This window comes from Mya arenaria, chromosome 5 (assembly GCF_026914265.1).
Source record: "Mya arenaria isolate MELC-2E11 chromosome 5, ASM2691426v1".
Classification (NCBI taxonomy): Eukaryota; Metazoa; Mollusca; class Bivalvia; order Myida; family Myidae; genus Mya; species Mya arenaria.
In genome coordinates, this window is record NC_069126.1 from 69,839,496 (window position 1) to 69,858,183 (window position 18,688).

At 34.3% G+C, this 18,688-nt stretch overlaps 1 protein-coding gene across 1 annotated transcript in view; it reads left to right on the forward strand.

Annotated features, from left to right (window-relative positions):
* Positions 1-3,406, forward strand: part of LOC128234320 (CD166 antigen homolog) — a 97,741-nt gene extending 94,335 nt beyond the window's left edge. The window contains exon 14 of the mRNA XM_052948495.1: positions 2,409-3,406. Within this exon, the coding sequence (XP_052804455.1) occupies positions 2,409-2,597 (189 nt within the window). The 3' untranslated portion in view covers positions 2,598-3,406. The remainder of the gene's footprint in view (positions 1-2,408) is intronic.
* Positions 3,407-18,688: the final 15,282 nt, after the last annotated feature.

Genomic DNA, 18,688 nt, shown 5'->3' on the forward strand with positions numbered 1-18,688 from the left:
GTGAATGACAAAATCTCGATTACAGCAGAAATGAAGTATTTCTTTGAAAGTGCAGTTCTGAACATCCCAAACAATCAAAATGAATTATATCCATTACTATGTGGCGATTGTTTGTAAACACTCGTGATCTTGAACCATGACCTTTGCACTGTACTCTGCGATTTGCGGAATAATTGTTACATCATCAGATAATGTCTTGTGACTGATTCATGTGTATGCACTTTTAAAAGCGTTTTCGTGTTTTGATTTAATATTGACGTATTAAATTGCAATGACTGTGACTATAAACGTATTGAAAAAGGCTTGAGCAGTTTTGAGAACTATTTCGGGGGCGATTTAAACATAGATACCGAGTGTGATGACGTCAACACGGAAAAAACAGTTTTCCCCCATATTTTAAAGATTCTTAATAAGTTTACGGTTATTTATAGTGTTTCAATAAACAAAGTAACAGGATATAATTCTTAGTTAACTGAACACAATTACTTCCATATCAATTGAAAATGATCGTAAAGGGTAGCTTTTGTGATACCTTTACTCTTGACTATAACTGTGGTGGTGTTCCTATGTAGAGATTTACAGTATACACATTTTGTGTGTCGAAAATCTCTTAACATATGGATAAATTGCTTTAAACTTTCAAAATAGAAACCCTTTGACTTTTGTGTATGTAATTCAAATGTCAAGTTCACAGGCATCACCACTGTATTTCTAAATAAAGCATACAACTGTACTCCACATAATTTATATCATTTATGAATTGTTTAAAAACAAAAATAAATTATAATTTCATTTACAAATTTTGACCCTGTATCCATGTAGTTTGTTAGGACACACCATAGAAGCAATATCCAAAATATTGACATTCGAGCAAAGTTAAAGTTAAAACGAACGTACTTCTAGTTCAATATATAGCTGAAGTGTATCTATTCGTGTTACAGCCAAACAATAGCCTTTGTATGTATCTGTCTACAATGTAACATGAATACCAGACAAATCACAACAGAAGACACCATTTCTTTAACAATTACACTACTAGAGTTTAGACTGTCAAAATATATACATCGTATTTGGACAAAAAAATAATTAAAATATTGTCGGTAGGTGTTCTCAGAAACCTTTTTTTTATTTTACGATAATCGGTTAATAAACATGCAATATTATCAATTGCGACTATGATTCATTTGGATATCAGTTAGATATGAAGTAAAACTTTAGTCAACATTCCTACGATGCATTGCGATACGGTGAGTGCCATCATAAATGCACTCTCTTGGAGACAAGTTCTTAATTAGCAGCGAAATGGTTTCAATTGATTTTTAATAACATCATACTGCTGCTAGGATTTACTAATAACTTAGGTAATAAAAGGGGTTGATTGATATAAATTGTATAGTATACGTCACGAGTCTTCATCTATTACAAACATTTGAGAAATAGCGAGTATCTAGCGAGCTAACTATTTCATTTACTTGACGATATCAATAGTGTATTTTATTAGGACAAGTGTCTAATTAATTTTATTTTTTGCATTTTATGATTGATTTTCTGGTATTCATAACAAACAATACACTTAGCTGTTTCATCTGCATCTCCATGTTAAATGTATTAAGTGCTAAAGTCTCATTCGGTTTGATGACGTCATAATTTGTAATACATTCATGACGTCATTTACAGGTTTAAAAACAGAAAGTGATGACGCTTTCATTAATGCATTTCTAAAGAATATATAACGTATGGTCTTATGATTTCAATGAAAAATTAACTTCGTTATTCACAAAATTTGATTTTGAAAATAAAATTAGAAAATTAGAAATAAAAGTATGTCTGCCTAGAAAAAACCGATCATAGAGATTAGTAAGCAATTGTTATTTCCAATTACTTTGTTTACAATCGTTCTAATTGATAAGGTTAAATAATTAATGAGACATATATAAAATACGTGATAGTTATCTTCCACCGGTAACAAGGTAATGCATGTGATAAGAAAGACCCTGTGTCTACTGTCTTCTTGCTATTATATTTGTATTAAGAATAAATTATATATTAGAAAAATACTGGTTAAACAAAACATCTGTAATTATTAAATATATTGGAACAAATTGCTTTTCAAGATTACTGTCCATAAATATACAATAATATTTTTAGATCAATTTTTGAAAAGAAAACGATTTTGTCTAAATAAACAATCAATACACAACCTGATGATATACATTATGTTGTAGCTTTTTGAAGCGCTTATTACTGGCCACGCGCATCTTCTTATTACCCTATTATTTTGTATATGTATTGTGTATAATGTATTAAATGCTGAGTCCATATCTTTGTCGTTAACGCAATAGGTATGTCACAAAGACTTAAAACGTTACGGTGAGGTTTGCTAGCCTTACAATATTTATTTTTTACAGGAGAATGTAAACAAAGATGGACTGGTTTACGAAGAGTTGACTTTTTCAAACCCCACAAAGGAACAACAGCGTATAGTCATCCACGGCTCAGATGAAATAACAAAATACGCAGAAGTGGACTTGACCAAGACGGCAAAACCATTACGTGAAAAAGACGAAAAAAAGATTAAATTGCCATCAAAAAATTGAAATAAATATCAAAACATAATTGATAAAATTTGGGCACATACTGCATGTTAAAAAATGCTTAAACTTAAATGGTAGCCGTGTTCCAAAGAATGTCCAGAAAACCCAAACAATGTAGCATTCAAAAGATGACAACTTTGGTTTTTATGTTGACATATTACGCCTAAATTTGATACATTCTTTATATTTTATATATATATTTAAATTCCTGTACAATTATTTTTCTAAACTTGCGTATTGGATATTGTCCACGTATGAAATTTCAGAACCTGGTTTCGTATCCTGCTGTCGGCTGATTATTGTTTTCGATTTTGTATTTGTCTAATATTCTTTCTTATTTTTGTCGTAATTTTCACCTCGATATGTTTTCTTCTCCAAATGTCCATATTTAATCTCATGCAGATTTTCTACGGGACATCGTTTGTTTTAGTTTCTTGTGGACAATATTTGCGAGTTTTGAAATGAATGTCTCTATTTCTTTTAATATTTATATGAAAAACTACAGAAACAAGCTTAGAACCCAAACGTTTAATCATAAACCCCGTTCAATGGCACAGAATAAACGCCAAAGACATGGAACACAAAAACAAACAATCACAAATAAGAAACATGGAACAACAACTCAATACTCCACAAACAACTCAGTACATATATACTATATAAAAAAACTTAAGCTAGTTATCCACATGATGCTATGATCTTAATTATGTAATTAATGTGGTAATTTGATACTGTTTTATGCAAGGATCACCTCAACCCGTACTGGCTTGAATAAAGACATAATTAGTATCGTCATCGTACAACTTATTACATTTACCCGCCTTTTGTGAAAATAAAATGTTTGTACAATGTAAGTCTTAAATTCTTATCTTATTTTCCTCATCATCAGCATTATTATCAGTATCGGAATCAGCATCAGTATCATCATCCTGCTTCCATGATCGCATATTAGCAATCTCCAGTTCAAAAACGGCGACCTTAAACGAAGTGCACTTGCATTGACTATTGCGCGTATATTGTCACAAAAACAGATACATTCGAAATTTAGTAGTGTGCCAATAAGGTGGAACAATTTTGTAAATAATTTGAAAAAAGTGTAAATAAACAAAATGATGCATAACAAATGAGCTTATATTGAACACAATTTGAACATGAATTTATGTGGACTATAACCTCCAGAAGAAACACAAACCTTTGAAAATTATGAAAGGCGAAACAACGAACATGAATAAGAAGCCTACATTTTCGTATGGATCGGCGACCGAAAAAGTATATCCATGTCTCGTTGACAGATTTGACGGAACAGAATTAAGTCAAATCTAGTGTAATGGACAATCACAAACGCCCCTCAAGCTCATCAATCCATAATATTGTTCTACATAGGTGACCAATTAAAGTGAACTTCGCTTCGACATAACAAAATAAACATTCAATGCAACAGCAATGATCGGCCTGAAGAATTTCAGAGTATTTGATGCAGTAAAGGTTATATACTCGTGTAAATTGACAGGGGATCCATCGATGTTGACAACTTTTGCGACAACGCGCGGGAAATATAACAATTTAAGAATTCCAATCGGTCTGGAAATGCCTCATGGTTTCTTCAATCGGAAGCCGGTCAACATTTAGGAAGGTCTTACTGGCGTAGGGTCTATTGTTGACGAGGCAATTTGTTACTTATCTATAAAGGCCGATCATTTGACAATATCGAGCAATAATCTACTCAGAATTTTCGAAAATGGCCCAAAATCTACTGTGTGTCGAATAATATCTAAAAAAAACCCGTTAAAAAACCCAGAAAATACTTATTTCTTGCTGATCTCATCAGATGCGGAGTTCCGCCGCCGGTCATTGAACGACGTCCGATGCTTCCATTCATATTACACTCTGCGGTAACCAAGCGACCGTGAGGAGCTCTGAGGATTTACAGCGAGGGAATAGTTTTACCTCAGCGAAAACCCACTTTATCCCTCAGAGTTAGCGAGGAAAGTGGGTCGCTGAGTGTACTGTACCTCTCCAGCAAAATACAGTATGAACCAAAGCCCCCTACCCTCCACGCACATAATATTGTATATGAAAAATTATAATTGTATTGCGGTAATTAGAGTACAAAACTATAGTGCCCGAACTTGATATCTCCTCCCACCAAACACAATAAAGTATAAACCCCAGCCCCACTCGAACAGTCAGGTCTATGTACTTATATAAGTTTCAGTAATTCCATAGACCCAGTATTGTGTGGCTATTTTTTTATCCGATTCCTTGATGCAACTTTGTTTAATAACGTTTTCTACAGGCGGCAGGGATGATGACAGAACGGGCAGTCAAACTTGTATTGGTGTACGACATCATGCGGTATTAATTAGAATTTCTCAAACACATGATGCAAATGTTTTCAAACTTAAGTTTTTAGTGAGTTAGTTTGGTTCATTGTGAAATTTTTCACAACTTTTTTTTGCTCTTTTAATTGAGCATTACGCACACACGTTTGCTACATACGGACACAGGCACGTACACACACGCGCAAGCACGAATACAAGCACAAACGCACGCACACAGGCATTTACACACGCGTTTATATATATACTACAATTGCTCGCGAATGACTGAAAATGAATATTCTTTAAATTATTATAACATGTGAATAGGACTAATGGACTTTAGTATAATATCCGTTACAACGTATCAGAAGCGCGAGTTCTTTCATAGATGCTATAATTTAATAGTTCATTTCAAGTTCAACAGAAATGCAACTATGCAAACAATAAATATCGGATAACAACGAACGAGCCATATACGCATAAAGTATCACTTGGCAAAAACTCTTTAATAAATGACGATACAGTAGCATAAACCAACGTTTTCGTCATGCACATGTCTGAAAAAATGTAGCGGTATGAATTGTCTTTATGTAGCTTATCTTATCCCTGGGCGTGGAGTTTGTCTTGTTGCTGTAGATAATAGAAATGATATTTGTAATTGGTCGGTATAATGAAGAGAAGTCGCCCTGTGCCCACTGAGTTGCTTTCAACTGTTATTCCCTCAACTAGATAACAAACTAAAATAAACTGAACAATTAAAACGACTGCAAATAGTCTATTTCTTGTGTAAAGTTGTCATATATCGAGCTTTGAAATACAAACTTATTTCTTTTAAAGACTCAACAAAATTCATTTCAATCAAATAAGGTTCCATTGTTTTGTCTTCTCTACTCAAGTCGCCTTGGCACTCGATGGCTCATTTGAAACTGCTGGAATGTTATAGCGTTTACAGCAAGTATATGCTTTCATGTCTATCATTCTATAATATACTTTCCCACATATGGGAAATTGTCAAAATTTCAATAATGAGGGGCAGTCTCGTGTGCCATGACTGTGTTGTAACATAATGACAAGCTTACGGTGCGATAGCGTGCGTATAATGGAATATAATTGCTATCAACAAAATATTTATTGCACAGTTTCACTTGCAGCCGTTCGGATATAAAAGTTGCTGCATATGCAAAAACAACGACAACAATCTCCAATCAGGAATAAATAACAACTGACTGTGATCTTTTTCACAAGCTAGAATATCACGTTGTGCTTGCTATTTTGGTCAATATCCTTGAATAAGTTGCACACAGCAGCAAGGTAGTAGAGAGTTGTTTAAGTGTTTAAGTGTTATTTTCTCATAATCTTCAATAGCTCTTGAGGGCATTAAATGATCTGGATCCACGTGATTTTGTTCGGTACCAAAGGACAGCACAAGAACAAGCAACTATTAATCATGGTTTGTCATTGGAAATAGAAATATGTATACCACGAACTAGTTTAACTGAATGACGTGAGAATAATAATTCCATTTAAAGATATTATTATGTTGTTTGGTTTCTACAAATTCACTTTTAATACGTATATTGGGAGTGTGACAATTTTTTAAATCTGAATGTATTTACTGATGTTAATTTGATCGTAGTCTCATGGTAAATATTTGCGTTAAGTATATATTGACCGAGAATACAGGTTGCGTATTATAAGCACGCAAGCAACGAGAAGTGATACAATATCTCGCGGATCAACCGACTGCAATAGATTTCACCCATTTCAAAAACATAGCTGATTTTTTTTATAAAAAAAGTCTCCCTCGTTTTTTTGTCTTTTTTGTGGATTGCTAAAAGAGATTTCTGGGTTATTGTTTGATACAAAAAGTGTGTCGATTGAAACGTGTGTACAATTAAAATTTACTTGTCTTTTTAACTTTGCCCTAATACAATAAAGCAGTACAGTTTATTTGCATTTTTTCTTAATTTCCAGATTCCGTAACGTAAATGAAATTTGCTAAATAAATGTACATGAAGGATTATATAATGTTTATATAACAAACTGTTAAAACAAACAGTTACAACTGTCAAACTGTTAAAAACAAAAACCGGAAAGAAGTACACCGTAAAATCAGAATTTAAACGTTATTTGCAAATTCTGGAGATCACGATTGAATGTTAGCTTCCTAGACAGCATTGTAATTGTCTCCATTTTTGGAAAACGGGTTTTGTTTATCTACCGAGGACAGGAATACTTAGTATTGGTTTCATGGTTCATCAATGGAATTAGAAAATTGTATATCAAGAAATAATTTAACTAAAAGACATGAGAATACTATTTCCATTTATAGATATTATCCTGGTGTTTGGTTTCTCACAAGCTACTTTATCATGCTATGTTTGCTATTTTGATAAAATATTTTCTTAGATCTACTGAAAGTTCTACGAAAGCTCTTAGGGTGGCATACGAACTTCGTAGACTAAAAAAATGGCCGCCACCACAACATAGATAACATAAAGCGACGATCTTTCATTAATGCGTATTTTAACAAAACCAAGAGCCAAGTTTCTCGGTAGAAGAGGATTCTGTGGAATCTGGAGTTGCAACCGTCCTGAGACTCAATCACAGCACGGTCTCGAGACATATACGTTGACTCAATGACGCCATTTATCACATATAGGTGCATTAAAGCGCGTCCGTCTTGATATTGGAACGCACCAGCTGATACGTATTACAATCATATCCTTTAGTGTATTATTTATAGGTTCAACTGCACGGTCTTAGTAGGTATGTTTCGCGTTTACTAACTGAACTTGAAACTGCAAGTTTGAATAGCTTCCATGATTGCAAAAGTAATTATTTATTGTGGGTAAACTCCATTTTCATTGCTTTGCATACTAGAAACTAGTTACTCTTTTGCTCTGGCAGGCTGAACAGCGAACGTAAAGACACTCGAGCGTATCGAGAGGTGAGAATGAAGAACGTTCAGAAACAAACAAAAAAACACAACAACATTTGTTTACTTTCTTCCCTCATATGGACGACATCAAAATTTCCCCAACTTTGCGAATAGGAAACAGGGTTGTTTTCATTATCACAGTCTCGTTATTCTAAATACATTTACTATTCTCAGTCCACTTAATAGCTGTCCCCTTAATATATATATATATATATTTGCTCCATCCATCCCCAGTTAACCATTAAGTCATGAACAAATTCTCCGTAACAACAAATTATATCGTATTAATATCGTACACTATACTTGTTGTTGTAATTACAATAAAATCGATTCAGTTTCTATTCTTATTTTCTTTTTGTTGTTAAATGTTTGAAATAGTATCACCATACTGAATATTTGTGGGCGATCATGCAACTTTCGGTGAGAATTGTGCTTTTATACAAGAGAGGAGACACATTACCATCATAGTCGTTTATTAAACAAGTAATTCGAAATTCTTCGATTTTGAATAATATATCACAATAAAATACAAAAAAGATCAATAACTTAACATGTGTCAAATTCAAACGCTTATCGATCTATCACTTTTTTAGCTATATCCGGTGCCCTTTCCCCCATAATGGAGCCTCTACCTGCTATCTAAACGTCTACTCGATGTGGTGAATGTTTCTCCACGATATTTCAAAATCCTAAGAGCGATTTAAAAAGGAATCATAAGTGGACATACGGACATCTTGGAAAATAATAACTCTGGAAAATCACAGGCATACAATAACGCACAACTTCTACTATGGGACATAAACAAAAACAGATTTTCAGATCGACAAAGTTCGAGTTGTGTCCCTTTCAACAATCACGCTGAATGTTTGCACATTATCAAGCATAAATCAGGAAGAAGAATTTGTAACAGGGGACCATGACAAAATAGCTGAGATCAATTGCTTTGTTAATAGACCCCTTATGAAATGATTTGGTGCATTGTTAGCCATAATCTCAACCTTATCTGCTATATCAATTAAGTTTGTAATAAACCGTATAAACAAGATGATTAAAGGTATTATTGTAATTGCATGCTCGAGATAAGAGTATGCTTTAAGTAAACTTCTTGTTTTAAAAGCTTCCTTAACGTTTAATATGCTAAATCATTTATGAATCAGAATACAAGGACGGAATATAAATACTTAATAAATTTCTTTCTGAAAGGTGATGTTTATCATGATAGTATCACACACACACAAGCACGAACGCACGCACCTACACGCACGAAAACATACACACACGCACGCACGTGCACACACGCATGCGCACGCACGCACACGCACGCATACTCGCACGCATGCACGCAATCAGACACAGACGGACACACACACACACCCACGCACACACGCAAGCACGCACGTACACACATACACGCACACACGCACACACGCACGCACACACACACACACGCACACACACACACACACACTCACACACGAGCACACACAAAAACGCAAACAATTAAAAAACTTAAAATACTATGAATATGACTGATAAACTTAGTGGCATATTTAAATTAACCGTAACACTTAAAAGGGCAGTATTTAATAAATAAAACTCAGATATAAGAAGTGCGAGTCCTTTCGTAAATAATATTTTAATATATCGTTTCAGGTTTCAAATTTATGAAAATGCAACAATGCAAACAAAAAAGATCGGATAAAAACCTACGAACGAATAATAGACGTTCATAGCGTCAATTGGCCAGATTTCTTTAATAATCGAAACTCATAATACAAAAACACAACACCACGTTTTCGCCATGTACATGTTTGAAAAGTGTAGCGGTATGAAGAGTTTTAAATGCCTAGTTAAGGAATGAATGTCTGGCTTGTTGATTCCCTGCTGTGCATCCCTTGTTTGTTGCACTTATGTTCTAGCAGGTGTCGAAATCTGTGTATTTGCTCTTTTAATCAGGGCCATTTAGAGTTGACACTTTTTGAGTAGATTATGTTATTGTCTGACTAATACATAACTGTGATTAATCTCATTTTCTCACTCTATTCTATTAAATTGTAGTAATGATTTAATTTATTATTTGAACAAAACATAAATAGAATAAAACTATGAGATTATATGTTTGTTTTTTTAAATTTCATCATAAAACATCCAGTGCGAAGCACAGTTGAACAACCGTCTACGTGGCCTAGTGGTTAAGGCATCCCCCCCTCGGTGCGGGAGGTCGAGGGTTCGATCTTGGGCCGCGTCATATCGGGTTTTTTAGGGGGTGTCACTTAACGAAAGCTTAAACCAATAATTTTGTATTATCTACGCTACTCAAACATTTCAATAAACTGAGGTTGTACACTTGAATAACACTTGATTTTCGGACTTCACATTTAAGCCTATTAAAGTGAATGGACTCGAGTGAAACATTACTTGTCATTTAATTTCAGTTTCTTTCGTTATTTGGAATAAAATACTGGCAAATATGTTTTCCTAGCTGTAAGATAATGACAAAGACATTTTAGAAATGCCACTTTTACTGCCTTTCGATCTGCTCTGTCAATTAACGGACATCTTTAGATTTTAGCGCAACTTGATATAATGGGTAATTATCAGGCCGACTAGAGTAATGAATACTTCTCTTACTTTATTAGACCCCATCGTTATAACAGAACATATAAGTGTCCTATTTTAAGAAGTTGCTGAAACTATTTCACACGTTGGTGATCATTTTTTGACATACGAATTCATCAAACGTTATTTCGTATCAAATTCTTTAATTGAAAGAAATGTATTGAACTATAATAAAGCGGATTTTAGCCAAATAACCACACTTATTTCAAGCACTGGTTGACGTATATTAAACGAGGGAAGTATTGACGAAGCTCCAACTGAGATTACTAATATATTCATCAGATAGCTGAAAGATGCATCCAAACATACGCTGGGCAGGTATACCAAATCTACTGAATGTTCTTACCCCTTGAAATGGAAACTCGCAAACGTCATGCCTCTATTCAAAAAGGCGAAAGTACATGTTTATCCAATTATAGATCTATATCTCTGATTAGTTGCGTAGGAAAGATATTGGAACGTTTCGTTTTCTAACACACATTATACAAACATATGCATCATAACAATCTTATTTTCAAATCAATCATAATTTATACCTGGCCATTCTACAACTCATCACTTATTGATATCTACAATGAAATAAGCAAGTAAATCGATGATAAACTTGCAACTACCTTAGTTTTCTGTGACATATCCAAGGCATTTGATAGAGTTTGGCATCGCGGACTAATTTTTAAACTTAAAGAGTATGAAATTACAGGTAATGTTATCAACTTGATATCCCATTACAAAATCGAAGTCAACGAGTGTTCATTGGCACATCCTTTTCCTAGTTCAAACCCATTAAATCAGGTGTACAATAGGGCTCTGTTTCCTCTTCTCTTTCTCATATACGTTAATGTCATAGCTGACGCATTAACAAGTACAACTGGACTTTTTTCTGACATGCAAACCGTTTCAGACTGGACAAAACAACTTAAGCAATGTTTTGCGCGCTGTCAAACTGTCAACTGTAAAAAATTCAAAATTGGGTTTGAAATTTTGAATTTAACTCAACAACACTCACTTATTACGACACATAAACACTAAAGGGTCACTCTAAGTTCTAATGGAACGCGGCTTCACCATCTTGAAAACATAATTGCTTCTGAAAAAAAGGTTCTTGGTTCAATGCAAGCTCTCAAATTAAAACGTCGTCGAAAATATCTCAATCATATATTAATTACCTCCTTAAGACCAATCCTTGATTATGCTTAAGTAGTATGGGATAATTGTACTGAATATGAAAAAGGAACACTCGAGGAATTTCAATATGAGACATCTAGAATTGTTACAGATCTTACACGGTCTGTGTCACTTGCAAACTTGATTAAAGAAATTGGTTGGATTTCTTTATTGAATAGAAGAACAATGCAAAAACTGATCCAGAACGGAACGGGCTAGAAAAAGGGGGTATACGTTCTCTAGGAACTTGACTGATACCCTGATTTTGGCCTTTGACATAGCTATATTTGGCCGAATAAGGCTTTCCTAATGTAGATGTGTTAAAGTCGTGTTCAAGACTGTTCTGCATGTGGGAATATCCAGTAGAGGGAGAGAACTTTAAGGGAAAGAATACCAAATACGTACCCGTTTTCAAATGTTTTCATTTTCTTACACTAACGTAACTTACTAAACTTAATCCATGAAGTACAACCTTATTTTTTTGTCTGCCTTGTGTCAGGAACAAAACCTTGTTACTAATTGCAGCTATGAAGGTGACCGCAATTCTAGAGTAACTCTAGCAAGGCTATACTAATTTTCACAAACACATTGCCAATGCAAAAAATAAAGAGTTATCAATTCTGATATATTATTCATAAAACAATATGGTTTTTAAATGTTTACTTACAGAAAAAGAAAATCTGAAAAAGGGCCATAGTTGAAACGTTTCATATTTTACCGTTATATCCATTTTGTTAACGTATTCGCATCATTCTTTTTCACGTTTTTGCTCAAAATATACGATCTGCTTCTGATTTCGGTTAACATTCATTGTTAGAACGTTAATAACAGAGTCCGTAAGCAACATATGTACACATGACCACATTTCGATAACTGCAATTTATCTCAAAGTACGACTAGACTCAAATGGGTGCCCATGATCAATCAACCGTAACCTTATATGTATAATTTTAATTGATCTGGTTCAAACGATTTTCTAGCACAAACAATCGCTTTTCCTTGAGTATACATGTATTTATATTACAGACTAGAACAAAAACGACATAAACAAAACATCATGTATATGCATTAGTAATTGCAAAATCATAACAAAAACACTGCGTACTTAACATGAACATGTATAGAAAAAATGTGCGTGCTTTATAATTCTTATTTTATGTTATATTCCTTTTATAAATAAGACACTACGAAAACACCAACTATGAAAAGGGATGTGTATTAACCAATTTTAAGGTGAATATTACATGGCATCATATTTAAGTGTTATATTTTGATGGTATACATCCTAAACTTATTTGTTAAATTGAATGTATACTTCCTTGAGCATTACAATATCAAACGATTAGTTGCAAGATCTGTCACCAAGCTAAGCACCTGTATGTCCAAGGTAGGTAAATGTGATAGTACATATTCCTAATTTGCTACATTCTATTATCATAATATAAATAACATTATGTAATGCTGAAATATGCATGAACTGTGATAGTGCTCATACAATGTATGCAATGTCTCCAGTTTAATACACGTAAATATGTTGACAATATTTATTAAATATAATGTTTAACGTATTCTTTATAACTATCAAGATAATATCGCCTTTAAACCATGACTTTATGCTACCTTTGTGTATTTAAAATAATAATAAAGTTAACAGTTTTATTTTACAGAGAGTATCAAAACAATCAACCACATGTTATAAGTTAATTGATCAGAAAACAAATCATTAGTAAACACAAGACCACAGAACCATGCTGGTGCGCACGGATTGTTACTTTGTATAAACTAAATCTAGCTGTTGATAGCATTTTCTGGAATATGCATCCAAGATTTCAAACGTGTGTATGCATTTGCTTAAATAGTACCAGAAAGAGTTTGTACTTTTGATGGATAACTCCTATTGAAAAGCTACTGAATGTAAAAGTTCAAAGTATAAATAAAATTATTTTATTAACGGATAACTCAACTACATTAAACACAGTGTACTTTAAAAACGCTTTATATATGTCATTTTTTTTGTACATTTAGTATGTTGCTGTTCGAAAAATCAGAAAATGATCCATTTAGGGGTCCCGGTTCATTCTTTTATTCACGTCCGTCGCAGCCTTAATACCAACATAATGACAACCCGCTTTGTCTTAATGATTGACAAGCGTAAGCCCATCTAGCATGAAACTATTTCTGTTGTCTCACCTCTGTACACCAATTATGCAAAACCGCCTTGCCAGGCACTTGAACCTGTCCATCTCTCCATTGTTTCAACAGAAGATATAGATTCATGAGTATTTATGCTGTGTTTTACGTTGTCCAAGGTTCAATTCTCTTTTTGAGGATCATACAAAGACAGTGATTTCATACAAGGACACTCTTGACTGCAGCAGGATGCAATGTACGCATATTGAGTTCATCTGCACCCAAGCAGCGTTTTTAGCAGCCTGGCTGCTCAAACAGTCTACATTCTCAAAAATCAGTAAACCGGCGATTCCGGCTCAAAACATAAGTACCTATCCTTCTCAGCTGACCTCGTCTGTATCCATCCCCTACCAATAATCACTGCCGCATATCCACAGCATGCAATCTGTCCTTTTGGCAGTCAACCACGATGTCACTACCTTTGCTCTTGACAGACACCAGCTCAAAACGCTCCCTGAAATGGAGCAGCATCGCCTGTTAAATTAAGGAGTCCCCTTGTTCATAAGGCTCCGATGTCGTGTTGGACGTTGCTTTTCCAGTCAATTCCACCTCAATATAGCTTTCATCTTTATTGTTCACACTGCAGTCACTGGTCCCGCTGATATCGCGGTCATCAATTGCCAAGGGTTGAAAGTGGCCCTTTTAAATATGTTTGTAGCTCTGGGAGTACCAAGTCTGTGTAACTGTGACATTTTCATAAATTTGTTGGTCTTTACTTTGACCGGTCTCTCCACAACTTTGCCTCAAACTACAACGGCACGCCGCCCTAAATGCATGTCCCCGGTCACGGGTAGACTCTCGGTCACTATGTCTTGCCCTTAGTCTGCTACTCATTCCCCTTCCTATTCGAGGGACGGTATGCGCCACGTCCACAAACACCGTCCGGTAGCAATTCAGATCATTTACTTTGTTTCCGCATTACACACGTCCTATCAGCTACAGTTCCAGGTTTTTGTTACACTCCATTTGAAATCTCATGCCTTGATTCGCGAAACCTTCAAGTGACTTCATTACATATTTGGGGACTATACGCCTTTGCATTATATAACTTGCGTCATACCCTGCCCAAACTTAGCAGCACAAACCCGCGGCACTTTTACCACCCGGAATCCATATTCTCCACAAGACACTGGAAGTCCTTAAGACCTGTCGATGGTGCTGCCGTGAAGGCAAACTATGCCACTTTCCCATCAAGCAGCACGAAAAGATGAGTCTACTTCCCGGCATTACTTATGACACCAAATAATTGGGGGCACGATGCCCGCCCTCTACGAACGCCCGCTGTTCTTGATTGTGTACACATTTATCAGGATGACTATGTGTATAACATACTTGTCATGTTTATTACTGTTGTAGTATTTATGTAACAGTCGTATGAGTTTTCTTCATAGAAAGTGTCTTTTGTCAAAAACTGCATGAATTAACGAAAAGTCGAAACTTGTGTTTTTGTGCCCCCAATTATTTGGTTAAGATCAATTAAATATGCGCTTCTATGCTATTTTCACTATAAAAACTGTTTCATATTGTTATGATACATAGGATTGATATTTATTCTAAGCGGTTTTATGTTTAGTACTGTTTTGACTACGCTTAACATCGATTACAATTACGCTTGACATTGAACACTTGTTATTTTGTCAATCTGAAGCTTTAAAACGTCAAGTCTTTATTATTTCGGTCGGTAATTACATTTAATTGTTATAGTTTTACTGCTTAAACGGTGGAGACCCATGTCTGTTAGGTACTTTGTTTGTTTACATAGCTTGAAGTTATTTTAGCGTTGTAGCGGTAACATGACTGCCAAATGGCAGTTCCTTCACGGGTATATCAGCGCAATGATGGTTTGATGGCAGGCAGCCTAGATATTGTATCATTCACGGGAAGTGGACTAAATGTATGTAGAATTACCAATAAATACAGTTAAATTATTGAATGACGGTATTGTTACTGTACGGTACAGTTATACAATACAACACGGAGTTCATGCGCCGTTTACTGATTTTTCACAAAGGTTTGGATCATACTCTGAATTATATTTATTTTGAAACGGAGTGATTGAAATTTTAAGTTAAGAATCATTTCCAAACAACAAATGCTCGGGCTATTCAAGGTGTAATTTTAATCTCTTTTTATCAAAGTTTAGTGGCAGTTACAATGTATGTAATGAAACCGATCTTAAACATAACGTAAGAAGAGTTAAGATGAACCAAAAGGAAAAACGGTGACTTCAATAGGTTATAAGAAGGACCTATGGAACCTTATCCGGACAAAATTCATTTGAACCATAAATGCCTACTTATGTTTTCTTTCATTGCTATATTTGTCGAATATGAAAGTACCATACAAATTGTGCAAATAAACGCATTTTCTGGAACTATGAATTTCAATTGAATTATCAGAACTCTTTTAAAACTCAAGTCAAAAGTAAAATATTATGTCGTTTAAGGTTCAATATCAAGAAACCATTATATGTAAGTGCTGTTATACACTAGTAGGTGGTTTGTTTTGAGAGGTAGGCACATTTTACAGAATATTAAATGTACGGTCATAAAATCAAACCGCACAAATTTAGAAACGTAAAGAATATTTTTATCAAAAGCTTCTACCAAATCAAATCGGTTTTGTGGTAATTATTTCCAATTTAAGAACGATATTAACCAGGAAATTAATTAAAGTCACTAGTTCGCATGCCTTGTATTGAATAATCAGGCACCAACAGTATATTGTCGTTTGGAAGGTCTCAAACATTTTGACAAAAAAACATCTTCATACTGTCGAAAAACACATAATTTCAACAAGTTGATGTTATCATATATCCCTTCGTAAAATTGTGTTAATTCCTTATAACGACGCACATTGTTTCAAAGGATGTTTGTTTGATTCTTGAAAAGGGTTTTTCCCTTAAAACTAGTTAGAAAACACCATTCTATCCAATTATTTTTTGGCGAAAAGCCATTAACTATGTTTTTCTCTGCACTTGCAGTCAGAAGTGTCATTACATTGCCTTAGACGTAGATATGTGTTCTATAAATAATTGTTATATTTTATGCAATGTGTATTTTTGCGTAACTATGCCTTGTGTTTATTATTCTGTTATTATTTCATAGTTTTAATGTAAAAACTGTCTCTATGTTTTCTTTTTAATATTAATTTGTCATTTCATGCGTGTTGATAATTTGTAGTTTACATTAACTGTTATAAACCCCAAAGCACGAAGGTATTGATTGGACACAAACAATGAAACATTAAGATGTGTAACATTGCTAGATTTTCGAAATTGTTCAATTCAGGAGCAGACTTGAACAGCTGTCATCATTTGCCATCTGTACAACAACTTGTTGCATTGACATTGAAGGGATTAAGATGGTGCAAACATGTTCCATTCAAGTTTGACCGATGTGCTAAATATTTGTAACACATTATTTTGAGATAATTTGAACTGTTGATGCAATCTGAATCGCAAATACCCTTGACTCCTTTAGTAATAAGGCATTGATATTTAAGGTACCGGTCCGTATCATGAACTCTAAATATAACCTCACTGTGGTGAAAATTTCACCATCATGTTTCTTAGACCTTCGAGCGATGTCAAGAGGTATCATTAGTGGTCGGACTCCATCAGGAGATATGATTACTCTCTGGGAAGCATAGACATGCACAGAAAGGCACCTTTTGCTACGGGACTTAAATGAAAACATGTTCGACGAAATAAGAGTTGCGTCCCATTCAATAATAAGGCTGGATGTGTGAACATAATTACGCAAAGATCAGGAAGGAAAATTCTTAACAAGGGACCATTACAAAATAGCTAAGATCAACTTTCATGCTCATTAACTCTAAACAAATGGCTCACAGTCCAATGTTTGAACTAACCCCTTGTTTAGAATTTAAATAATGAGATATCGGTTTACGTTAGCATTAAGGTGGCTTAAAATATTTACTTTCTGATTTAAATTACTACTTTAATGTCGACAGGTCATATATCAGAGTTAAGATTTTATTGTTAGTGTATGCTTGAGATTGAAGTATTTTTGTAGTAAACGTCCCGTTTGTGGGTACTTCCTTAACAGTTTTCATGTTATTAATCGAAAGTTGAAATATAATCACGCGACTTAATTTCCTTTGTGATATATTTCATAACGGCAAAGTAGGCGCAATGCTTCAGATACTACTATAAGTAGTAACGAATTGCGTTTTTTGACGTGTTTGGTGTGCACTATTCTCCAAATTGAAACAATAGTAAATGTCCACAAACAACGAATTAATATGTACAAAGATAGCAATCATATTCATCAAAAACACAATGGCTGATTTGTTTGCTGAAGTGTTTAAAGAGTAGCCGAAAATCGAGCTCATAAAAAGAAAATGGCTACTTTAAGTGCAATTTTGATCCAAGCCGAAAACCTAATTAACGGGACAAAATGAAACGTGTAGGGTTGACTTTTTAAAAAAAAAATTATATATATATTGCCTAATAAGTTTGCTTATGCATTGTCCTGAGTAACAAAAGATCGAGATTTAAAATAGAAATTTGCTTCTGTAAGAGTTTATTTGATCGGAGGATATCCAAACAAAATAACTAAGGGAACCCTTATGAAAAGTAGCCTATTCAAATTGCTGGATCTCATCCCCCCGAGTAGCCGAAAATCGTTTGAATTTTTGCAACCAGTCCTACATTATGGATAATCCGGTGTTAACAGATCATATTAAATCGTTATACCCATCACAATTGCAACTTAATAAATCTTATACATCCAATTTAAAAGCTTCCTGTTTAGATATGCAACTCAAAGTAAAGGAAGATATATTGAGTATCAATCTTTATGATAAACGTCAATTTTAAACTTATTAATTACCCT